Consider the following 26,310-nt stretch of genomic DNA (forward strand, 5'->3'; position numbering starts at 1 on the left):
ACGTCAAGTTGATATTGACCAAATTTTGACCGTATCACCCTTTATTCACAAATTTCCCTAGAGCTTTCCTCTCTTCTATTTCCTGCAAAATCTAGAAGCATGGTTTCTTTTGTTTTTATTTTACACTCTTCCAATTCTTCTTTCCCAACAATAAAATTTTCGATTAATTTTATGGGCTTCTTATGTCACTTACAATTGATTCACAAATTGCGAACGGATATTTCAATCTTCAAACCGTTTTTGTACCTTATCTATTCTCTACATTTTCTCAGTGATCCACTATGTCAACTTCACCACAAATTTACCCTTTAACCCATTCGAGACGGCGACTTTTTTCGAACGCGTCCCCCAGGAGCCAAAAATTTTTATTCTTTGATTCGATCAATTTTTATCTAAAAAACATGAATACAATGAAATTTTCAAAATTTAATCGTAAATTTACGAAAAACGTCCATTGCACACCGTGTGTGCAGTCCGCTCCTCGAAATAAAATTATTTCGAGGGGCCGCATTGCACACACGGTGTGCAATGGGCAGAAAAATGAAAATACACCATTTAAAACATGATCAACCTTCGTTTCAATTTTTGTTTGGATATAAAAGGAAAAAAATATTATGCAAAGAATATTATGTAATGTGGTTTGAACCAACAATTAGTGTTTTTAAAACGTTTTCTAATAAAAATGTGTTTACTCTTGTGATTTATGACGATGGTTTGTACTTTGTCGGTTTCTACCCAATTTTTTTCTCCTGTGGATTTTATTTTCTATCCGAGAACTATTTAAGTAGTCTAACTATTGAACTCCGGTTAACTTATTCTTGTATTAATTCAGAACTATATTTCATAAAAAAATATGCAATGAAAAATTTAGTGTTCATCGCATAATCTTCCGTTCATTTTTCTGAATAGCACCTTGGAATAAGGGTGATTTGTCCAACATTTCATGAAGGCACATCGAACGGAGCGTTCAAATTTTTAAAAATTTAATACAATATAAAACTCGAATTTTCTAGAAATTCATGAATTGATTGTTTGAATACATTTCATGAAAAAAAAAATGAAATTCAATGATGATGATATTATAAACAAACACTTATAGAGCTAAAGTTTATTCCATTTGGTTTTTTTTAAATAAATTGTAAAAAGTAACCAATAATTTAAATTTTATTTGATCATTCGGTAGCTACCGTAAAAAGTATTTTCAACTATAAGATAGAGATTTCAAGAACACCTTTGTGAAAGTAGAATCTACTAAAACTCCCCGCCAAGGGCTAAAGAACCCAATAGCACACTCTAAATCTTGAGAATTTAAAAATAATACTTTACAATACGGAATTCACACAAACGCTTTACACCAGGTACAAGATGCATATCAATTTCAGTTATTCTCTCCACACCATAACCTAAACAATCACCAACGCAAACTTCCACATCAACAGCACAAATAGCTTGCAAATGCTCTATTGTCTGTATCGACAATAGTCTGAACGAAACAAAAATCTGTCTGCGCTGCCTAATTTTATGTCATTTTCAACCCCTTGATATTTTGTAAACATTTTCATCCACAGTGAAACCATTGTCAAATTATGTTTACCTATGCTTTACAGATTCTATTGGTTCAAGAACCAATAAAATTGGTCCACTAGTTTCATCAAAATCATGAAAAAGTTAAAACAACTTCCATTGCACACACGGTGTGCAATCGGTCTTATAGCCTCGGAAAGTCATTGCACACACGGTGTGCAATCCGTCTCGAGTGGGTTAATGATTGCTGAAAACAATGATTTTGCCCACAATGGTTAGGATCAGTGTTCCGAAAATCACTCATTTTCAATGAATGTTTCTGATTGCACTTCGCACCTCAACGTACAGCGGTCGGGTTTCGTTATTGATTGCTACTGGACCTATCCGATCATCGATCGTTCAATTCATTGCTAAAATACAGATCACCTCGCACGATGCTTGCTGTCAAAACAGTGCAGCACCATCATCAAATTGGAATCTCACCAATGCGCAATGCATATGGCGAATCATGTTGGTCTTCGATCAGGAGTGAATGGATCAGGCAGTGAGTGAGTGATACATGAAGCCGATCATTAGCGTATTTTGTTTGATTTGAGGCATAACAAATTAATAAATTTATTTGTTGTTATAACGATTTTTAACATCAGTATGATCAAAATCAAATTGTAGTTGTGTTTGTGAGGGAAAGATGTTCACTTTCGTCGTGTTTGTCAATTTTTACAAGTTCTCTTATTAAACTGTCGTCCGTCACGTTAAAACTACTGAGAATGTAAATATGGTGTCCCGCACAACTGTTTGATTTTTCTCGTCCTGCAAAAAATAATTTTGAATTTCATATAATTCAGGCAGATACTGAGTGAGCTACATTCAGAATGGATCAGTTTGTATCTCACTCATCTCCGATATGCGATGTTTGCTATACCGATGATTCTGAATGATGCGACTCGGTTTGCATACACACAAAACTTTCGAGGCTCCACTTAGCAAAATTTTGCTGTTACTTTCGATTAGCAAAAAGGATTATTTTACTAATGTGATAGCAAAAAGCAAATTTTGCTTCTTTTTAGTAATTATAAAGGCAATTTTACTTGATATTAGTAAAACGAAGGTTTTCTAGCCGCTTTGTTTATAGACAGCAGCCGCCGCCAGTTGGGGGAAAATAACAAACTGACGCGATAAAGTGCGGTTCTGAAAGCGCGATGCTGGTGGTCCTAGCGGTGGTAAAATGATAGCCAGATCAATTCCGGATGCGTACAGGTAAGGGCCGATCAAGTAGTGTACAGATTTTCCGATATTCGAACTGTAAAATTGTTTGTTTTTTTTTCAACCAGGTTACTATTTCCGACAAGATTGACGGGTTTTTTTTACAACAGTTCGGAAGTGGACAACTGGAGTTTCAACGAACTGCATCAGGCACAATCATCGATGCATGAATGACGATCGGTCGCTTGGGGTTTCATTAGCCGGAAGGTGCGTTTCCAGGATCCAAACAGTTTATGAAAAGTGTTAGTGAAAAGTGTTTTGAAAAATATAAATAAATTCAAAGTGATGTTATCCGTGCATTCTTTTAGATAATCGAATATTCCCTCGAAATTTGCAGATAAAAACATAAAAAATTGTAATTTCAGATCCCGCGGAATTTTTTTCACTGGTTTTTGCTAAAATTTTAGTAAAACATGCCGGCGGCTTATTTTTCTCTAATTTGCTAAAATTTGAGCAGAAAAAAATTGCTAAATTGATTGCTAAATTTCTAGCTGGTCAAATTTCAGCAAAATTTTGCTAAATTTCGGCCTCGAAAGTTTTGTGTGTAGCTGATAGGAGCGCTGATCGAGATTGCATACACGCCAGGCGAAGCAGTTGCGAGAGGCGCTATGCCATTATACAATCAGAATGTTTCCAACAGGAAACGCATCCTGAGTGTTTGTTTTGATTGATTTTCGGAACACTGGTTAGGATACTTAAACCAATTTCATATTAAGACTGCATAAATTGATTACTCCATATCTTACATTCCTTTTCACATCACAAATCATCTTTGAATTGCTCGGAGCTACATTCGCTATCCAGACTTTATGCCTCAGTATTCAGCATTATCAGTAAATCACCATTCCTCGTTTTTAATGAAATCGGCTTGTTGCTTTTCCTTAATTCACCCCACATAGAATCACTCGCATCACACGCAAGCAAATTTCTTTCCGAAACTAAGCCCATAACTTTTCGCCCAGACAGTGTGTTGATCATCCCAAATAGTATCACAAAAAATTAAATTGCTTGAATCATTCATAAAAAAAAAATTCGGACGAAAATAGCCTTTAATCAATGAAATCGAAAAGCAGGAAAACGAAAGCAAAGTAGATGCAATCTCCACTTTGTTTGTTTTTCTAGGATTTAAACACTCTCGTGTTAAACTTCTCTCCACGCAATTCCCACCCCATCCAAATCATGACGCGCAACGCAACATATTGGCATAAACTCAATACATCTATGATGTATCACTGAAACTGAATGTTTTTGATGATTATGTAGCTTTTTCAACATTACTTTTGGATATTTTATAAATTAACCAAAATCATTTTAAAAAAATTGACAATTATGTTGTGGTTTAAATTTTAAAAATAAATATTAAGTATTCGGCCGAATAGGCCGAGTAGACCAACTATTCGGTGAGCCCAATATTCGGCGTAAAGGTTTTTGGGCGATATTCGGCGCCGAATATTCGGTACATCTCTAGTACTGTATACCACTGCAACTGGTTTAAATCTAGGTCTAATATTCGACGAGCGGTGGGCAAAATGCGGGAAACAATTTTCAACAGGTCTAGTCAACTTATTTGCTTTGCCGATGACATTGACATAGTCGGTAGATCATCTGCGCAATGGAAGAGATCTACCGCAAACTGCAACGCGAAGCAGGAAGGATTGGATTGATAATTAATGCGTCAAAGACGAAGTACATGCTGGCCTGCGGATCCGAGACCGACCGAACCCGCTTGTCCAGTATTTACAAGGTCACGATCGACGGTGACGAACTGAAGATAGTCGAAGACTTTGTCTATCTCGGCTCACTGGTGACCGCAGACAATGACACCAGCAGCCGGGAGATCCGGAAGCGAATTATCAGCGGAAGTCGTGCCTACTATGGACTCCACTAGCAACTGCGGTCGAGAAGACTTAGCCCTCGCACGAAGTGTAACCTGTATATGACGCTCATTAGACCGGTTGTTCTCTACGGGCACGAGACATGGATATTGCTCGAAGAGGACCTGCGTACACTCGGAGTATTCGAGCGACGAGTGTTAAGAACCATCTTTGGCGGCGTACAGGAGAACGGAGTGTGGAGGCGAAGGATGAACCACGAGCTCGCGCGACTCTACGGCGGTGAAAGCTGGCCGGATACGCTGGGCGGGACATGTTGCGCGAATGCCGGACGACTGTCCTGCAAACAGGTGTTCGCTACGAATCCGGTAGGAACAAGACGAGCGGGGGCGCAACGAGCGAGGTGGTTAGACCAAGTGGAGCGTGATCTGGCGAACGTGGGGTGCCCGAGAAATTGGAGAACGGTTGCCATGGACCGAGTGAATTTTAGGAATGATGTTCGTCAAGTTATGTCGTGAGACGGAATACTATGTAAATAAATAAATAAATAAAAATGAGATGCCCGAGAAGTTGGAGAACGGTTGCCATGGAATGAGTGAATTGGAGGAATATTTTTCATCAGGTTATGTCGTAAAACGGTATGCTACAAAACTGAATAAGATAATAAATTGATTGTGCAAAAATTTCTTCTTGCATAAAAAAAATGGAAACGCGTAGCGCTAATTAATGCCCCATTATTGTTTCGGATTCATTTCAAAGTACATTACTTTATTTATAGATACAATGGTTTCAACTTAAACCTTAACCTAAACCACCCAACAGACCAGATACTTCGAGACCACCACCCCCACCACCAACTGCTCCAGTCACGCCGGAAAGTGCACTAGGTGCAACAACCGAATCAATTCCGGCAGCTGCTCCTCCTAAAATTGCCGAAACAACCGGTCCAAGAAGCGACACGACTAGACCCAGACCAGGTAAGCCAGCCGCAAGGCCCACTACGGTGCTTACTAAGGTGTTTACTAAGCCACCGACGATCGGTGTCACTAACCCAGCGAGAGATGCCCCCTCAAAGCCGAAACATTTGCCGACAATTCGGGCGGCCATTGTACATTTGTCGTAGCATTGGGATCGTACTTCGGCAATGCACTGCTCAGCTTCTGCCTTGAATGCCGCCTTGCCGTTCTTGTAGCCGCCACATAGTACGTAAATCCGATCGAGATCCGGCCCATCGACGTCGTTATACAGGCCTTCACGGATGAGAATGCATCGTAAAAGGCAACGGGACCTAATCGAGAGTTCGTACTTTGTAACGCCGGAAAATACAAGCTCCAAATCCTCGATTTGAAGCATGCGGGCACATGTTTCGATAACGTTTCGTGTTTGAATATCGGTCAGCTGCGCCATTCGAGGGCCATCCACAACATTTCCGTATTGATCCCTGAAACACTGACTTTCAATACTAGCCCGGCAACAGATGGCGTCCTCCTCAATCGATTCTAATCCCTTCGAAATGCACGCTTCGGTCCGATTGTAGTAATCTACATCGCAATCATCGGGTTCGAAATGCTGTCCGAAAGTAGTTTCGTCCAACTCCAGGGTACGATTACGGCCCCGAACTACAATCGTTTCGCAGAGATCGGCGCACTGGTTTCTCGGAAGTCCCAGGTACGCCTTACATTCCGAGCGTGCCGTGTCGAGACTTTTCAGCACCAGGGCACCAGCCGGAGATCCAGCACTCGTTAGCTGAGCAATGCCCAGGACAACAACGACTGAAACTTGAGCTGCAATCGACATTTTGCCTCGTTGTTCATAGCAATCCCCCGCTTATAAACCTTCATAGACGAACGATTATTTCTACCGAAAGTGAAAATTTTCCAATCATCGAGCGTCTGTTCCGTTAAATAGCTGTTTACTTTCCATCGGCACGTCCCTATCGGGAAGGAAGAAAGCCAGCGCTCGTTGCTTTCAAGTACAGTAATCGCTCGGTCAAGGGAGAAATGAAAGCCAACTTCAGTGTTGATGTTCGTCATTTCAAACCGAAGATGTGATCGTAACAGATGCAAACAGAATATGTGTGAAAATTTGCTTGCGTTTGAGAATCTATGTTCAATCTAGGATTTTTCTTAAATACATCGAGCTGGGAGCAAGCAAAGAGAACAAACGCACAGCGAATGCTTTTCCTGTTATTTGTGTCAAAAATTCATGCAAAAAAGTGAGAAATTTTATCTTTTCCGTATGCGAGAACTTATCCTTAACGTTTAATGATCCGGTAAACTTGGAGGTTTTTAAAGTTGGGAGAAGATAAGCTCCAATAGAAGCCTCGGGCTTCTGAGCCTCATATTTGAGAACTGAGACTTAAGACATGAGATTTGGGATCTAGTTCACGAATCCTAAGACATGAGATATGACAAATGGGACTTTAAGACCTGAGACCTGGAACTTGAGATATAAAACATGAGACCTGAGTCCTGAAATATGAGTCATGTGAATTGAGACCTGCGATTTAAGACCGGAGACTTCAGACCGAGAGATCTTTTTTATTTTACAAATGGTTTTATTTGGGGTATTTTCCTTATAAAGTTTCTATGTGCCGGGAGTATTTGTCCTAGCTTTGGGTTAGTAAAAGGGGGCCGTAATCGTCGCGGCGATTCAACTGTTAATTAGACCTTATTATAGAAAAAGAAATAGTGGTCTTGTAAAACAGATATAGAATAGCAGCATCAAAAACATAATGTTCTAGGGGTTGTTAGATTTTTCTCAGGCAAGGATCTCATTTCGGTCCAATTGATGAATAAATTATTTAACACCCTCTAGAGCCACGTTGCACATCATGCAGGATAGACCATCGCCTTGTCGAAGCCCCTTGCGCGATTCGAATGAACTCGACAATTCACCCGAAATCAGCTCACAGCACTGCGTTCCATCCACTGTCGTGTTGATCAGTCTGGTCAGCTTCCCGGAAAAGCCGTTCTAGTCCATGATTCTCGATATCTCTCCACTTTCGATCGTGTCGTATGGGGCTTTGAAATCGATGAACAGATGGTGCGTAGGGACTTGGTGTTCACGGCATTTTTACAGGATTTGCGTTAGTGTGAAGATTTGGTCACTCGTAGACCGTCCCTTCATGAAGCCGGCCTGGTGACTTCCCACGGATCTGTTTGCTTTTGGCGTTAGGCGGCGGAGTAGGATTAGAGACAGCATAAATTTGTCGTATTTGTTGTAGATGGGACATATTACCCCCTCCTTTCACTCCTCCTGTAGCTGTTCTATGTTCCAGATTCGGACCGTCAACCGGTGCAGGCAATCGGCCAACTAGTCCGGGCCCATTTTGATGAGTTAAGCTGCGATGCCATCCTTCCCAGCCGAATTGTTGCTATTAAGCTGACGAATGATTACCTTAACTTCACTCATCGTTGGGAGTGGCTCCTCTACGTCGTTGGCTACGCCGGCGATGTACCTTCCCCCACCGTCTTGATCTCCTGCATGTGCACCGTTCATCGAAGTGCTACTTACACCTTTTGATCACCTCACGATGCCCCCGTCCTTATCCCGGCTCATTTCGGCTTGTGGCACGAAGCTTTTTCGGGATGTGTTGAGTTTCTTGAGCTGCTCCAGCTCCTCCTCCAGGCAGCGCTTTTTCTCCTGGAAAATTCTGACTCGCTGCCTCTTCGGCTGTCGGTGATTTTCCACCTTTTCAACGGGTGCCTCTTTGCACTAATGCCGTCCGCGCGGCATTCTTTTCATCCATCACCCTCCTACATTGTTCGTTGAACCAGTCGTTTCTTGGAGTTCGTTCCACATGACCGATAACGTTCTCCGCAACACTGTTGATGGCTGTCTTGCTTGATGGTGTCCCAACAGTCCTCAAGAGGGGCTCCGTCAAGCTCGCCTCCTGCCAACAGTGCTGCTTCGAGCGATTGCGCGTAGTCTGCCGCGACCTCAGGTTGCTTCAGTCGTGCGTTTTTTTTTAAATAACCTAATGATACCTTAAAAATGCAGGAAACCTTTCCATTTATTTTTTTCTTTTTATCTTTTATAATAAGAAGTTATGAAGCAAAGAAGAAGAGTGGCCCATGATTTTTTTAAAATGATTTTCATCCTTTAAGGATGGCCAATGATACCCCACACTCCCCTACAAATTTTAACATTTTACGATGCTGTTAAAAATTTTAAACAGATTGGCTTTATGATATCACCTACAAACTTGGTATTGCTTTTAATATCCTATACCAATTTTTTTTTTTTTGCAAAAATATTTTTCGACAATCGCCAATTTTTTTAAAATAAATATTTTTATATTTCAGTTACCAGTTTGGGCTAGATTCACCTTTTAAATCTCGTTCCCATATGCTGGAATATGATTGTTTTGCATCACGTGTTTGTCGATTTTAAAATTTCATCCATCCAAACAATTATTTTTATGATTTCAGCTAGTAGAATTTTTGTAGTATTTTTATCCCTTAAAGTGAAATTTAATTCGAACAAAACCAAAAATTACTGCAATTGGTGCTTTATACTTTATGACATCACAAATATATCAAATCCTATAAATTTTCAGACGTTTTCATTAGATTGTTCATTACAAACAAAATTTGTTGCAACTTATCCCTTTTTATTAGTAGGGTGAAAATTGCATGCATAACAGGTGAAACCAATATTTTTTCTGACTACGTCAATTTGATGTCCCATCAACCTTACTGATAGTTGTAGTTTAATAAACTTAAAATAACATTGGATCAAGTTAAGCAGCACCAAAATCAAAATTGAACATTTTATCATCGAGGAACTCTGTTGTCATCATAAAGAACATCGATAACCAGATACACTCGCTTAACGGCGGGATCAGTTGGAATGTTTCCTCCGCTCAGCTTTTATTTTTAGGTTACTTCTTACAACCGAAAAATTGAGAAATAAAGTCATAACAATAACGAAATATACAAACACGGAGTTAGCGATTAGCTTCTTTTTTTTTTGTTAAGTTATGGGTACCGCAACTTGAGCCGGTCTGAATGTGGTGGTGGAAAAGACTTCGACTGACAAGCGTTGTTGACGCAAACTGATATTTAACTAGCACACGATTTCCGACGATGGTAACGAAAGAAGAGAATAATCCATACAAAACTAACAGTCGCTAAAAGTCGATTTATTATTGGGGATAGTTTTAAATGGCCAATTAATACTATTGATTTTTGTATCCCTTTCATTTGGAACATGTTTTTACGTGTACGTGTGCATGAATGATCATCGTGAGTTTGTTCTTAAATATTTTTTTCACTTTAACTATATAACTCTCTACCGGTGTGCTGCTGAATGTAATAACACTTTAGTTATCTTTCTTCATTCTGGTGGAAGTCATGCGGTAGATGATGGAATCCCGACCGGGGTCCATGGTGGCGATGGCAATCGAGATGGCCAACAGCGAGAAGGTAAGCACCACGCTGAACCACAGGATGATGTTGAAGATGACCGGGTAGTTGCTGTCGTATTTCTTGGCGTAGTTGTACTGCAAACGAGTTGGACGGTTAGAATAATTTTTAATGGGGAATATAGCAGATACTTACGTCGGTAGTTTCCTGTTTGGGCGTTGCCTGACGCTTTGAACGCACCAGCGGAGCCTCGGTGGAAGTGATCAGCCCGACAACGACATCCCCATCAAAGGCCTTCTCGGCAGCGGTTTGCAGCTCCAGGACGGCATTGGTCAGCAGCTTCTTGGCTTCGGCGATGGCCTTCGACGAGGGTTCGTGGGTGGCGAGCAGAGCTTCCAAAGAAACGCGCACGATATACACAGACGGGGCGCTCTGAGCTTCGGTCGAGGTGACCAGCAGGTCCCCGAGCCCATTGATGAACGCAAGCTGACGCATGAAATCGGCGTCCGCTTTGTTGGATTTCGTTTTCAGATACTGTGGCTCGATTTCATCGTCGTCCGGCTGAACTGGGCCCAGAGGGGTGCTAAAGCTTCCCGACTGCAAGAAAAAGAAATGAGAAAGTTGTTAACTACATAGGAAAAGGAAAATCGATTTCTTGCAAATTCCAGTATGTAGTTTGTTAATGCCGTGTAGAAAAATCGAGCAAAATAACGCGGGGAAAATAATTCCCCGAAAACCGTATAAAAAACGCGCTCATTGCGAAAAACCATGCTAATTTCGAAATCCGTTTAAAATTTTGAAGTTGAAACTAGGATCACCTCTTAAACTTAAATCTCCTTTATCTCGAACCTGACATTTTTTATGAAACTGGTTATTTTTTTATTTCTATTGAATCTGAATCCGAATTTGAACCTGAATCCCAATTTTGTGTTATGCAATCCTAAGTCTTTAGGTCGAATCTGAATACCTAAATTCAATACATATTTAACCATTAGATATTCATAATCTAGGGAATATTAACATTTTCCGTTTGATGCTTACCGATTCCTTGAGGTCAATTTCGGTGCTGATTCCATTGTGGTCAGCCGTTTTCTGTACCAGCTCCTCGATGGATTCCGATCCGGATCCGCCGAACAGCTCAAAGTTATGGGCTCCCTAGAATAGGAAAAAAACCAAATGCGTCACGGGACCACTTGAATTGTTATACATGTTTCCCTTTGGCTATTCTGTACCTCAACATTCAGCGAATCAATGCCTTCAGCCACGACCACCACAGCCCCCTTGGCCAGATTGAAGGGATCCCGGATCAGCAGACCGTCCCACTCGGAAGGTCGCGACACCGAATATCCGAGGGAAGCTCCAAAAACGTCCGACAGCGAGTCAACATTCAGCCGCGAGTGGCCACGGAACTCTAGAGCCTTCGGTGCGTACACTACCGAGAACTGGTCACAGTTAGCTGGAGTATGAAAAAAAATCCATTATTCTGAGAATGTTTTGTCCTTGCTATTTGTTCATCCTGGCTGATAAGTGGTTTTGGGTGACTCAATTTGATGGCCTTAAAGTGGAAAAAAATCTCACGAATTCTACCGTAAATGAAACGTATTTTACTGCAACGCAAATTGCCAACCCAGAAACTATTAAAATAGTTAGACTTACCTGTAACAAACAGCGAAAACAGGAGAAAAATCATCCGTGCCATTTTTGCAGCTCCGAAACTTTTGCACCCGATGATCATATGACGTTTTCGGTTTCCACTTCGTTTCACAGCATTTCTCGTAACGAACGTGTTGGTGGTAGTGTGTTTATCGATTATTCCGGTTTTCGGCGTTCCTCGGTAGCACGGTAAAGCTGAAAAGCTGAACTTACAACTAGGTATAGCAGAACTTTTACCAGTTGGTGAGTAAACCACATTCTTCAACATTCCCGCAGTCATGCGATAACTTGAAAATATTATCGCCAACATCTTCAGCCTCGTATCTCAGGAACTACTGAACAGATTTCAACAAGCTTTTTTTTAAATAATTTCTTTATTTGAAACAGCTTATACGTTTAGGCTTTGAGAAGCCAAACTCGTTATGAATTTTTACAATTTTACAATTAGCTTAGCACTTGTTTGTAAGAAAAAAGTTGAAGAGGTTGTATTTGAGACACGACCACAAAGTTAACGTTGAATTACGACAACCGGTTTTGTGTCAATATATTTTTGAAAAATTTCTAAGTATGCAGCTCAAAACAAATGTGCAGAATGCAGACGAAAATATACATATACTGTGTGTCCAATGTCAATGCCGACAGCTTTCATAATGAATTTGCAGCTCAAATAAAGCTGGTCAACTTAATATAAATTATCTACAACGGTCAACAAAACAGTTTGTAAAACTAAACAGTTGCATACCCAAAGGCGATATTAAAATACGGGCAAGCGGTGTCAATCAAAACTCAATACATTATCGCTAAGATGCATTGCGCCCGGTAGTTATGCAACCAATGCAAGGAACATGCGAGCTTTGAATAATCAAACGCTTGAGATAAAAGCATACAGTGACAGTGCAGTGCTGGTAATAAACCTGTTGTTTGTTTTTAATAAGAAATTATAAATTTTCGCATAAGTTTTTTTTAGCCAATTTTTGTTTTTCATTGATAGGAGAAAAAAGTAAGCTGAAGAAAAACAAATTTTCAAACAATCTATTATTTGATAAATCATTTTTTTATCTCAAAATCCAATGAATATTTTGCTAAATCAACACATGACACAGCTTCACGCTAGCTTTCAGGCTCAGTGCAAAAAAAGATGCGCATTTTCTACGCGTGATCAATGCCTATTCGAAAGGGAAAAAAATTCATACAAATCATTATAGGTGTACTTATAAAACGTACCCATTTTGCAAGTTTAACACCTGGCACCGCTGCCTTTCATGCATACGCTTGACTCAGTGCAAAAGAAAAACCAGTTTTCTGGAAGCTCCGTCTCATGCGTTTCTCTCAGAATCAAGTTGTCTATTACCATTCCCATATAGCAATCGCTAGCGTAAAGGTGCACTGAAATGTCATATCGGCTTAGTTCGACCCACAATTAATAATAAACAAATGGCCCTTTTTAGGGCCCACACTTACAGAAAATTTTATCTCTAACTTTCTATTTTTGGTTATGGTAACGGGGAAAAAGGGTGAAGTGTGTGAACAGAGCGTGAAATTCGTTTGAGAGAGGAATGAGTTACGTGTGAGAGAGGAATGAGTTTCGTGTGAGAGAGGAATGAGTTTCGTGTGAGAGAGGAATGAGTTTCGTGTGAGAGAGGAATGAGTTTCGTGTGAGAGAGGAATGAGTTTCGTGTGAGAGAGTAGTGTATTTCGTGTGAACAGTGATGCCACATTTCTATCGGTATTTTTTAAACCAAAAAAATCTTTTATCGGTATGTAAATCCTAAAAATCGGTATGAAAATCGGTATTTGAAGTGGATATTCAAAAATGCTTACATTTTAACTTCCTAACGTATTTTTCTTTAAATAGAAGCTTGCAATAAACAGCAAGTCTAAAAACTCTTATTTCATTTTAAGTTCAAAACTAGCTGACTAAATGTGTTTTAGCATATATTATTACATTTTCTCCGTAACTTGGTTCTAAGTAACACTAGTTTACACAAAATGACGGTTTTGAAATTTTAACAGGACTTTATGTTTGTTATGACTTGTACATTTTTTTTATTTTAAAACTATCTGCTTTTGCTGACGAAAGCAAAAATCACAAATGAAAATTCAGCAGAAAATCCGAAATAAGTACTCATAACTAAATGGAAATTTATTTTAAAAGTTACCGTTTGATAAAAAATAGGGACATGGCGAGCACCTTCAGGTTACACGTTGGTTAGGCATATAAATTAAGTATAAACTTGAGACATTGATGTTTGGCTAAAGTGGGATGTAAATTTGATTAATTCGATAAGGAAATAATAGAACCAGGTCAACCTAAAGGAAATTTTAATTTAGTAAGTACTTACAAATCCAATGGATTTTTGACGCTCGAGATAAATATGAGCCCAAGTTGATGGTCTTCGTTTAATTTATGGATTTTCGCCAATCTGGACAATTCAGCTTTTAGTATTAGATATGAGTTCTAGCGATTAGAAAAAGAAATGATTGCAGAAAGTTTAGTGAGTTGTTGCTTCAATTTTTTTATAGCCTATAAAAATTAATTTTATTTTATGGAAAATCACGCATTAGTCATATGAAAATCCAACAATTTTATCCGAAAATAAATGAGAGATGTGCTCTAAGAGAAGGTGTTCTTTCGAAAAAGATTAAAAAACACATAGTTTTACTATAACTGAAACCCATTTTGCCTGGCGTGGTCTTTAATTCTGCGATCTCTGCAGTTTAGGTACTTATGATATAATTAGATGCAGAAGGATTGAATATTAAACCGATGATATTACATACCGTGTATCTGATTGCACTTCAAATCTCGACATACCCCATCTGGCGACGAGTTGAACAAGGATTATGATTATATTCAAACGACGGTGTATGCATTTCCTTGAAAAGTTAGCATCTCACGAGACAAGAGCTTTAATGCGATCGTCAATTGAGATTGACCTTAAGGAACTTCTATTGGTAGTCGCAGAGGGTCAAATATCAGCTTTGAGCTTAGTCCATGCATTGGCTTTGAGGTTGAGTACCATAATAGTGCATCATTTGACAGAACGAAGGAACAAAACAGCGCAAACAACTGAACGAATTATGAGAGTGAGCCGTGGAGATCTTTGCAGAGTACTTTAGTTGTACAGATCAAAGATACGCCACGCCAGCTATCAAACTTTGTCTTCTTTCTACGGGACCTTTACGTGGATAGCTTGAATAAAGTGGAAATGTTGAAGTGGAATGAATTTTTAGTTAAAATCTTAAAAATCGGTATGTTTTGTCAAAAATCGGTAATCGGTATATACCGATTCTTGGTCAACATTTTGCTCAAAAATCGGTATGAATACCGGAAAATCGGTATGTGTGGCATCGCTGCGTGTGAATGAAGATGCGTGTTTCGTGTAAGTTAGATGGTTGTAAAGTGAAAGTTAGTTGTTCTAAAAAACGAAAAACGAACACACACATATAGGATCTCAGTGAAACATCATGTTTCTTTGAAGAGATCTAATTTACTTAACTCTAAGGCGTACAATCTTTCAAGGATATAATTGGCTAGCATCTTACAAATGCTAAAACCACCAGACCACTGAAAGTGTACTATGTGTGCCGTGATCGGGATTCGATCTCATGGACTCTGGCTTAGAAGACTGGAACGCTGTCCTGTAGGCCACGGCCGGCGGCTAAAATGACATGTAATGTAATGTAATGTAATGACATGTAATGTTTGATGATGATGAATTATGTGGATATATAGATGTTTTGAATGTGAACTGCTCTACTGCGAGAAAAATGAACGGTAAAATTAGTGTAGTATGCTAATTGAATACTTGGTATTCGGATGAACTGCTAACAATGAATATATCATTTGATTACAGTGCGCTGGATATATGGTGTAAATATCTATTATAACTACTAAATGACATTTTAACCTGTCATGACATATAACATTGTATGACATGTCAACATGTAATCGCAGCATGTCTGGGTAACATGACTCCGCCTCTACTGCTGGTCTTCCAACTCAAATGGTTGCCACTGAGCTAAATTGCAAAACGATATCTGCGTTGGATTACCACTGGTGGGGTCCGAACGCAGATCGCAGCGCAGCAGAACTTTTCAGCTCGACGGGCAAACAGAAACTGAAACCAGCTCGCAGGCGACCCCTTGCTTTTATACATTTTGTTGACAGGGAAAACCAAACCCCACCAAGGGGCGTGGCGTCCGTGTTTTTTTTTCAATTTCGACCAGCCAATCAATGATGAGCTGGGATAATATGTCTTTTAAAAATGATGTCCTTGAGTTGGAAAGTTTTCGTGACGTGAGATCCGTTTGCGAATTTCAATTTGTCCCCCTATAGTGTTGCCGTAAGACGTAATTCTACGTCAAAAGAAGGATAAAAAGGAGATATGTAAATAAAAAGAATTATAAGCGAAGATCAATCGCTTTTAGGAAAAGGTAACAAACATGTAAGGTAGTCCAAGTCCATCACAATTCTAACACATCACTCACTGGAACGTCGAGTGGTTTTCCTCGAGCACGTTTTATACTAACTTTACACCATTGAATATCTTGAAGTCTTGTAGAAGATGAAGATTTTGTTGTCATAAAAAAACTTTTTTCTTAGGTTTCAACATATTGAATTGGATTTCATAATGTAGAGGAAACTGTTTTAGTGATATTTTTTACTTCAATATTATTTTCCAACGTGCCTGCAAGGCGTAGAAACGGCAAACGTTAAAAAGTGTACAGCAATTGTTTATCTTTCAGTTTTCATATTCAGACAAACAATAATTTTTAGATGGAGTTTATTGTTAGATTTGAATTCAAATTTGAAGGTAAAGATTATTTGTAAGGATTACGAAAAACTGACAGACCCCTTTCGATTTTTCCTTTACACGTTCCTAAATCGTATATATAAAAATCCTTGGGAACCGAGACATTCCAATTGAGGGATGAATGACATCCAGGTGTTAAAATCCTAAGGACCAAATAAATTAAAAAAAAAAAAAAAAAAAAAAGAGACATTCCAATTCAATCAAAAACTGTTAATGTCTTGAAAGTAATGCGACTTACACGACAGTTATAAATTTTCTTTTAAAATATTCTTGTACTATACCTAAACTTTGTGCATACTGATTACAGCTTGCATACTCAAAGGCGCTTTTTGCGCTCACTGTTTAGAACGACTAAAAATGCATGATTTGAGAACAAAATCATAAAGTTATTTGGTGTAAGCTGTATTGCTTTCGTTCTGCATAAGATGTAAAACCCTCATTGAATGGAAGAAATACGTCGTTTTTTTTCTGATCAAATGTCTTCCAACAAAAAAAAAGAGTATATTTGGTAAAATTTCACAAAAAGAAGAGTACGCCCATTTTTCGATCGAAAAAGAGTACATGTACTCTTAAAAGAGTACGCATGGTAACCCTACTATAGTACTACAGCGTTCAATTAGTAAACAAATTTTGAAAAAAACTTTAATTTTTGAAAATTTGTCTACAAAACGTCCGATTTTTGAGCAAAACTGACTTTGGAATCAACTCTCAAAAAAAGTCCGATTATCAAGCGTATCCGAATAAAAAGCGTCCGATTAACCAGCGAGTGCTGTATTATTCATGATTCGATTTATGTAAAAACTATACATTTTCGAGCGCATTGCATCATTCTTTTCAAGACGAACAGATTTTCATGTAGGAGTAATTTGATAATTTCGAATCCCTGGACGCATGTGCATAGAATTCAAGTTTCTCACCTTTTCGACATCATTGCTTTTGCTCGAGTTGGGCTTCAATGTAGTGCATACATCTAGGGGCAAAGGATATTGAAAAAAAAAGATTCCAGTAAAAATTGAAATCTTTTACCTTCTGGAATCAATTCTTTTAACATTTGTAATACGGACGGAATTATGATCTCTTTAACACTTCAGTGCTTCAACGTTTGTAATGGTCGCACCTTTTCTATGATTTAAGAAGTTAGTTAACTTAAGCTTTAGCCATAAACATTAGGATCCTCGTTGAAGCAAGATCTCAGGAATTCAACTAGCACACGCTTTGAAAATAACTAGCACGTGCTACAATAGACAGCACGTGCTTTTACGTACGCAAACGATCTTCCCATTCAAAAGTACGGCCGAGCATACATGTGGGATTCATGCGACGAACCAGAATTATCTTTCTTCAATTCCCACGAGTGTTGGTGAAACATCATCGGGGCAGGTACAGAAAAGTAAAACATCTGTCAAATTTGTGAACTATATTCGTGCTCGAGGTTGTGCTACGGGTGAAAAGTGAATACGCATCCAAATCGACTTGCAGTTGCCAATTCTGTCCCCGTTATCGGTTCTTGTGTTATCAGGATTTACGATCGAAGATAAGGATAACCGGTAAGTAGGAATGAAACCTCGATTCAATGGTATTCTGCGTTCCAAAGATACGCCAAGGCTGTTGACCATTACGCTTTCAAGTGTGCGATGTTGTTATTCTAGCTAAACGGGTCACCAACACACACATTTGCCTGTTGATATCTTCCGTGATATTTATAATCCGACCCACAGAGTAGGTAGCAGCTACCCCTACACCCTACACTTTTTGTAACTAGCGTAACCAGTGTGATTCATATAACTTACCTATTACTTTGGCAACGAATTGGATAAAAAATCCAATAAAATTGTTCGTTTTGTTTTCTCTCCGTTTAGCGCAACCCGTTGCCTCGGTCAGACGAAATCGTTTTAGTGTCGTCAGTTGTTTCCATAAGTCAGCATTAGCTAAGAAAATGCCCCCAGTTGCAGGGTAAGCAAATCTGGAGAACGAAAGATTCTTTCGGGTGGAAATTCTCAATAACCAACCAGAGTAACCATTAATCGGGGCGTATACTGGGAATTCTACTAATTTAACTTTTCCAAAAGAGCAGGTAGCTGATTTGGCAATCGAATTGCGATTGCTTTTACTAGGAGTTATGCAAATCGATGGATAGATTTATGACTTAAGAATAGAAAAATGGCTTTCTTCTTATAATACTTTCCTTATATGGCTAAAATATGAACTCATCAATTGTTTGCTTCAATAACATCACTAAATAATATACAAATATACTAAATGTCATTCAAGTAGCGCGTAGCTTTTCATATTTGAGACAGCTGGCAGTCCGAAGGTGCAGTGGCGAATGATGTCATCATCAAGTAAGAATGATGGTTAGAAGTGTTCAACGATATCCAATGCTAATTTATAATTCTTTGCTCTCATCCTGTTCAAAAGAAGTTTTGATCTTTAGTTCCAGAAAATTCACGTTTAAAAGAACCGCTAATCTATACCACAGAGAACAGACTATCTAACAGCTATCTCACGAAACTTGTGTAAAATTTCCAACGAACATTTTAACCAATTTTTCCTTTTTGGCTTAACCACCAGATGTCTCCAAATACGCCAAAGAGAACTGTGGAAATTTGATTTGTAACTTTTGAACGGCGCAATAGATGGCACTGTTTTAAGTCAAGTTTCAACGTATTTTTTGGGTGTCAGCATTTGAAATTTTACACACTTTTTTAAAGATTTTTTGTTCGAGCTTGTACGTCTGTTCTCTGTGTCTATACATCGAAAGCATCACAAAAGAAAATTTTAAAGATTCAAAACTATGAAAATATTCTGAGCAACACGCCAAATTGGAAAAAAGTAAAAATATCAACTCAATAAAGCTTGCTTCAGATAGGACTAGAACAAAAACAATTGCCTGTATATCAGTTATTTATTATTGAATTCAAGATCTTTTTTATACAAATGTACATAGCGTTTTTTTTCGTACTGTTAAGAAAAATACGGATAAAATTATTCGTCACGGTTCCGAAGGAATTCTCGAATTTATCCTGTAACACAGCTCATTAGGCAACCCACACCTTCTTCGTCCAGCGTTTTAGCTATCTTATTCCACCAGGTCTTCATCTGATTGATGTCTTTGACATCCTTTCCCTTGCCTTGAGTCACCTCTTCATGATTTCCCAGTATTTCTCAATAGGGCGGAACTGGGGGCAGTTGGGTGGGTTAAGGTTTTTCGGAACAAACTGGACCCCTTTCTCTGCATACCATTCTTGAACGACTTTGCTGTAATGACAGCTTGCCAAATCTGGCCAAAACATTACGGGATGGTCGTGGGATCGAATAAAAGGTAAAATTCGTTTTTAGAGACACACTGTTTTGGTAAAGTTACGACGCTTAAACCGTTAAGCCCCTTATGCGGATATTTCAAAGATTCCAACAAAATAAAGTGGTCCCATATAAGAGCAAGTTTATTCGTGTTGGGAAAAAGTGGTAGAAATTTTGACACGTGTAGCGAATCTTGAAAATTTTGCCATGTAAAAATGTTTTCAAGATATTTGACGTGTTTCTAAATCGAGCTATTTTTGCATCACAGCATGCGAAAATAGAACACGTTTTGTAAAAAAACTTGAAGGTAGCAGATTTTGGAAATGTTTGACCCATAATTTTGTGGTTTTGAAAAACGTAGATTGTTTTGGTAAATTATGTTATTTTTTTTTTAATAAAATTGAAAACAAAAACGTATTTGAAGTCAAAGAGAAAGTATTAAACGACTGAAATTCATGCAAAGCTTGATATTTGGTCAACTTACACCCGATTGAACGACTATTTTGTGTTGAAAGGATACGTTAAGTGAATAATGATTGTGGGGGGACTGTATAAGTTCAGAACAAGGTAGGTACTTGTTTGTGTTTTTATTCGAAAGTCAACACTAAAAGAGAGTGTTTCCTGCAAAAAAAGTGAAAATGACCCAAGTTAAATGGGATAAATTTCAGCTGTTAAGCTAGCCGAGATGCTGGATTTTTCAAATGACTGTGCACATTTTTTTCCCTTCTTTTGGCTTCCATGTTGATTGTTTTCAAAGTACTAAGTTGATTTGCAGAATGTCAAAAATACATACCTACGTGAAGCTGACAAAATTCCCGACACGTGGACGCCAAGAACTTCCGAATCCGTCCACCAGGAGCGCCACAATATGAGCAAAAGTTGGTTCCAATTCAAAATGAAGCAATTGCTTTACTCGAAAGATCACAGGCCTAATCCGAATTAAATCTAAAAGATTTTCGCACCTTCTTAGAAAAATCAATATGAAGTATGACTGACTTTTAACAATCATTTCTCTTTGGAAAAACATTACCGTAGGGCGTAGACTCAACTTTTAATACCTGCAACTGACATATTGACTGGATTTCTGCGCGTTTTTCTGGCCAGCAGCGTCTGTGGTTGTAACAATATATATCTCGCGTGAGCTTTCATTACGTCGTATGAAAAATTTGTAAACAAAGAGTTTTATTGCGAAAAAATACAAAAACTGACATAAACTAGTCGCAACTTCTTTCCATTTACAATATTTGAAGCCTGGGCAACATATTCTATATGTGAAATACAAATTTTAAAGTTATTTTGATAACTTTTGCAGCAGTTTTCTATGAATTCTTAAGATGTTTCATACGACGTATTGAAAGCTCACGCGAGATATAGTCATCGAATCGAATTTGTGTCAATCTTCTTTGGATCATGTTCAGGATCACTGTTCTTCTGTTGTCCAACGAAATTCAATAGCCTTTCCAAGGAGCTAAAAACTGTTTCAACCGAACTTATGCAATAAGGTGTATACTAAAGTGGTAGCAAAGGCCATTTTGGATTTCGCAAACCTTCGTTTTTCGGAAAACCGGGCATTTTTCCTTAAAAGTCAATTTTTAACAAAACAATATTTTTCGAGATAACACAAGATCTCGACGTTTCATGCATTTCTATTCCAAGTCATTTGGCATTAAAATAAAAATTTCGATTTTCCAAATTTCTTTTGGTAACCCTTTGGCGATTTCAGGGAGGGTCAAAAAACGAAACTTTGAGCGCTTTGAGGCAAAATGTATATGGTCGGTTTTCAAGTTTAATCATGAAATTTTTCTCATAATGCATTGCCACCCTATAGTGCATACCTTACTAGAGGGCAAAGGTAATCTCGGGACAATTGCAATTGTTTAACCTTTCACTGTTACAAAAAAATCCCTAAATAGACCTAAATAAACAATCTGACATAGATAAACTAAACATTCCTGAAATTATTGATTGAATCCACTGTATTGTTTGTTTACTGCTTACTATACTAATAAAAGTCAACAAACGCATTCTAGTCACTTCTAACCATGTGACACCGTCCATTTCAGAAATTCATCTTCAATATGGTTCAGCTTTAGTTATTTATGTTAGAAAAAGAAATTCATTCTAAGATCTTTATACCGACGCATCTGGGAATAAGTCTGGGAAAAGAATCGACAGTTCATGTTCAAAACTTCAAAACAAGTTCAAACTATGCACTAATATTGCACATACGGGAGGGCAAATTACCATAAAAGATAAGTACCGTAAAACGGGGTAAAATTGATCACATTTTTTTCAATATTCCTTGATTATTTTTTTTGTTAAGGGGAATGTGGCATGATTCATATTTTTTAAACCAGTACTGGATGCCTTTGAACGTAAACATGGTTGCAGAAATTTATTAGACTACTTTAAATTTGATTTAAAAATCGATTTCGTCTTTGTTTAGAATTTAATGCTTTGGGATAACATTGATCAGTCTCTATCTTGACAGTTGTAACGAGTTTTCTTGATTATAAAGGATACAAAACACCTTCATAATATTTACAAATGCTAGTAATTGATAAACTAAGGCAGTTCGGAACAAACTCAAATGATATAAAAATAATCATGAAACTCTACAAAATGGAACACAACACTTTCGGTTGCTCAAAGATACTAAATTTGTAACTTTTGCTCCAGTGTATTCTAAAATATGCTGAATTTCGGTATTTCTTGGTTTAGATATTTCCGCGGTACAAAGAAAAACAACATCGTGGTCCTTAATATGTTAAGGTCGAACAACAGTTAAAATCGAAAGATGGACCATGATGCTGCATAAATTAAGGGGCTAAATGTTTTAACATTAGGGGAGAGTGGGGATACTTGATCCCCTTTTCTTATTTTCACCATATCTTTTTGGAAAAATTTAGCAACTCGCACTCTTTGACATTTTCTGACAGCGTGTAACTTCAAGTTTCTATGCTCCTAAAATTAGAACGATACTTGAACCCGTAAATAAACTAGAAGCATTTTCGTGGGAGTAAAAAATTGCGATATTTTTTTAGTTAAGGGAGACTTGATCCTTTATTCAGGAAGCCCTAATCCATGGAAAAAATCAAACAAAACCCCAAGATAGAATGTTAATTGACTATTTTGGTCAGGTTTGTTCTCATTTCACAATCTATAATGGTCAGAAAAAAAAATCTATAGGTTATTCTCAACCCTTATGACATTGCATACTTACGGGCGCATTTTTTATAATGAAGAGAAAATCAATTATTTTAGCCCTTTTCTTCATTCATTCATTCATTTCATCATTTATACCCATATATTAGGGATCAATTGTACCCAAAATCAATATTTTGTAAAAAAATTTCTGAAAAAAATTGGGAGTTTTCCATCGCTTTGAAAATATGTTATTTTGAAGTTTATTCACACTCGAAAGATTGATGTATTGGAATAAATATTTTTGTTATAATATTTCCTTGTTAGGAACATTTTAGTATGATGAAAAAAGATCTTCAAGTCACATTTTGTGAAATTTTTCAAACAAAGTTCAATAACACAAAAACTTATTTTGTTAAAATTTTTTGAGCTTCAATCATTGCTGTTTTGTTCCATTTGGAACATTTTTCTAGAACATTTGATCTTTGTACGACATTGCAGTTACTTATAAAATTTTAACTACGCACTATTTCTTATTAATTTTTTTTCCTTCAAACTTAACCATTTGATAGGGTTTCTAGTCATTTGTCCTAAACTGGCTTACTCTTGGAAAATGTCCATATTTTTTAAATATCAAAAATTTACCTCAAAATACAGCAAAAACTACACCAAAACTTTAAATCTACTAACGAAAAAAGTTGAACTGTCACATAAATCAACCTGCTGCGTCTAAACGCTTTGATTTCATCAGGAAGGGTGTTTGTTTGCGAGCCTTCGAATAAATAGATATTTCAATATTTTGAAATAATATTTTAACATACATTTGAAATTTTCAAAAACAAACCAAGTTTTTCCCAAATTTCAAACTCAACATGTAGGTTTTTAAACGTAGAAAAAAGTTTTGAGATATTTTAACTTATGACTTAGTTGTTGATGATTATGTGGAAAAATTTCATGTTGATCAAAGCTACCTCGGTGATCAATGCTACCCCGTTTTACGGTACTCAAAGTGCCTTCTCTTACCTTAGCGAACTAAATACTTTCAACAAAGAAATGCAGAAATATGTCCGCACCGGCTCAAACTCTAGGTTGCGCACAATCGTTGGATTTACAGTCCATCCTACCTTGATTGAAGCAAACGAGGCGACGATGTTTACCTTATTTGTCATCAACTAAACTTGAATTTCTCAGCAAAAATGCTCACTCGGGCACCGCGATGTGCACAAACAAGCAGCACATTTACGCATTTGTCCACCTTTTGGACTCCGGGCGTCGTACCTTACACATCATTGCCCAAGTAACAATTTTAGCTTTATTATGGTCAGCAAAATATCGTTTGGACTATCGCATTAATCTTCATAAAAAGCTAAAGCGCATTCTATAACATCACCTGGACTCTAATAAAGCCAAAATCAGGCTATTTGGCCCTACCCTAGAAACGTCATCAAGACATATAATTGTTGGTCATCAATGTTGGTCACCAAAGCTTTTAAAAAGCTATTATTAAACATGTTAGAAATTTTTGTTTTTTTTTCGGTTCTGTCAGTTCTCGGAGTTTATTTTTTTATTTTTTCCAGCAACCATAATGGTTGATGAATGATGATTGCATTATTCAGATATGATCTGGTAAAATTAATAGCTAAAAAACCAATGTTTTAACCATATATTGAGCGTCTTTTCTACTGCCAGTCAAAATTTTAGGTAAAATGTATATGAAATAGTATCTTAAAATAAATGCGCCTCGTCAAATCTGATGGTCAATCATGATGGAATTGATGGAAAAAGGCCAGAAAAAATATTTTCCAATGCTTGCATTGTGAATCCATCAACATGGCGTCATTTTGTGCCCTTCGATTTTGCAACCAACATGGCGTGAGTCAATTCATAGTTTTATTATGGTTTAATGATGACCCCAAAAAAAGCTACGATTTGACGTTTCTCTCGCAAGCCAACCAATTACACGCTAAGGTTGAGTTCCTCATTTCTGAGTTGTTAATCATTAGTACAGTAAATGAGGACAGACTTTTTGAATGAAAAGGGATTGGTTTTGATTGACCCGTGAAATAAATCATGAGTTGAAGTCAAATTTCGTTATCTGACGCCATCTTGAAATCCAAGATGGCGGCTTCCGCTGAACTTTAAAATGGTGTAAATGACTTGAAATCGCATGAAACCCCAACAAAATGGGTATCGGGTGAAAGGGCTAAACGAGTAGAAGTTGAATTTCGCTATCAGACGCCATCTTGATGGCGGCATCCGCTCAACTTTTAATGCTTAATGCTGACAAAAAGTCGCATTGAACCACCACTATACGGGTATTAGGTGAAAGGGCTAAACTAGAAGTCGATTTTTTTCTTTCCGACGCCATCTTGAAATCAAAGATGGCAGCTTCCACTGAATTTAAAATACTGTTAATCAATGAAAATCGCTTGAACACAACTTTTTTTCACGTAATACTACATTAAAACTACAATTTTAAGACAATTTAGATCATTTTAAATCACTTTTATTATTTTTTCATTATGTTTCTAATGCATTTAGCACTTTTCTTGTTTTGTTTATAGTTTTTGTTTTTTTTGCCATTTATATAATTCTATTATTCCTATCATGCTATTATGTTTAAATTGTATTGGTCTTATTCTAGCGAAAACTATAAGGTTATGTTGTTTCTGTTAACCGTCTGATTTAGGCACATGTGCCAAATTCGATGTTGCCAAAATCGAATGTTGCCAAAAACGAACGGGGTCTGTATTGTGGTGGTTTTTGTGGGATTTTCAGTCACTCACAGATTTTCAGAGAAACGCGAAAAGAGATATTTGACTTCTATCATTTAGCCTTAGCACCCAATACAATGTATTTGGGAGTTTCATGGTATTTTCATTCATTTACAGTATTTTTAAGTTCAGCTGAAGCCACCATCTTGGATTTCAAGATAGCGTCAGAATGCAAAAATAAACTTTTTATAGCTTATCCCAATTGACAAACACCCATATTTTGGAGGTTTCATGCGATATTCAATGATTTAGAGCATTTTTAAAGTTTATAGAAAGCTGCCATCTTGGATTTCAAGATAGCAATATTCGACTTCTACTCGTTAAGCCCTTCCACCCACTACCACCTGGGTTTCATGTCATTTTAAGTCATTCACTACATTTTAAAGTTTAGCGGAAGCCGCCATCTTGGATTTCAAGATGGCGTCAGATAGCGAAATTCAACTTCTACCGGTTGATTTCTATAATTTTATTATTTCTATAATATAGGTGTAATGCGATTTTCAGTCTTTACAGTATTTTCAAGTTGACTGGTAGCCGCCATCTTGGATTTAAGATGGCAACGGGCAACGAAATTTGACTTCTACTCGTTCATTACTTTCACCTAATAACCATATTGTGAAGGTTTCACGATATT

The 26,310-nt window shown here is 37.6% G+C and overlaps 3 protein-coding genes and 1 long non-coding RNA gene across 5 annotated transcripts in view; 2 read left to right on the forward strand and 2 right to left on the reverse strand.

The window, feature by feature from the left end:
* Window positions 1–2,488: 2,488 nt before the first annotated feature.
* LOC129748010 (uncharacterized) lies at window positions 2,489–3,074 on the forward strand. Its single transcript, XR_008737626.1, has 2 exons — window positions 2,489–2,781; window positions 2,856–3,074. It is a non-coding gene; the product is annotated as an uncharacterized LOC129748010 (long non-coding RNA).
* A 2,346-nt stretch (window positions 3,075–5,420) lies between these two features.
* LOC129738052 (general odorant-binding protein 45-like) lies at window positions 5,421–6,416 on the reverse strand. Its single transcript, XM_055729230.1, has one exon. It carries the CDS (start codon window positions 6,414–6,416, stop codon window positions 5,421–5,423), a length of 996 nt encoding a protein of 331 aa, XP_055585205.1.
* A 3,027-nt stretch (window positions 6,417–9,443) lies between these two features.
* LOC129740629 (ATPase H(+)-transporting accessory protein 2) lies at window positions 9,444–11,936 on the reverse strand. The gene is made up of 5 exons (XM_055732364.1): window positions 11,645–11,936; window positions 11,221–11,444; window positions 11,030–11,143; window positions 10,184–10,585; window positions 9,444–10,125 (listed from the first exon to the last, which is right to left on the reverse strand). Exons 1-5 carry the CDS (start codon window positions 11,919–11,921, stop codon window positions 9,946–9,948), a joined length of 1,197 nt encoding a protein of 398 aa, XP_055588339.1. The 5' UTR covers window positions 11,922–11,936; the 3' UTR covers window positions 9,444–9,945.
* A 5,879-nt stretch (window positions 11,937–17,815) lies between these two features.
* Window positions 17,816–26,310, forward strand: part of LOC129740628 (LIM and senescent cell antigen-like-containing domain protein 1) — a 43,118-nt gene continuing 34,623 nt past the window's right edge. Inside the window, exons 1-2 of one of the 2 annotated variants that reach the window (XM_055732362.1) lie at window positions 17,816–18,005; window positions 18,318–18,411. In XM_055732362.1, coding sequence (XP_055588337.1) covers window positions 18,395–18,411 — 17 coding nt within the window. In that variant the 5' untranslated portion in view covers window positions 17,816–18,005; window positions 18,318–18,394. The remainder of the gene's footprint in view (window positions 18,006–18,317; window positions 18,412–26,310) is intronic. The other variant, XM_055732363.1, reaches the window with a different exon arrangement.

The sequence above is a fragment of the Uranotaenia lowii genome, chromosome 1 (assembly GCF_029784155.1).
Source record: "Uranotaenia lowii strain MFRU-FL chromosome 1, ASM2978415v1, whole genome shotgun sequence".
In the NCBI taxonomy this organism is placed as follows: domain Eukaryota; kingdom Metazoa; phylum Arthropoda; class Insecta; order Diptera; family Culicidae; genus Uranotaenia; species Uranotaenia lowii.

Bases quoted from the DNA above. Each gene is read 5' to 3' on its own strand.
- LOC129738052 (XM_055729230.1), bottom strand. From the start codon at position 6,416: ATGTCGATTGCAGCTCAAGTTTCAGTCGTTGTTGTCCTGGGCATTGCT.
- LOC129740629 (XM_055732364.1), bottom strand. From the start codon at position 11,921: ATGACTGCGGGAATGTTGAAGAATGTGGTTTACTCACCAACTGGTAAA. The intron at 11,445-11,644 runs GTAAGTCTAACT...TTCATACTCCAG, and splicing joins GTTTTCGCTGTTTGTTACAG to CTAACTGTGACCAGTTCTCG. The intron at 11,144-11,220 runs GTACAGAATAGC...TTCCTATTCTAG, and splicing joins TTGATTCGCTGAATGTTGAG to GGAGCCCATAACTTTGAGCT.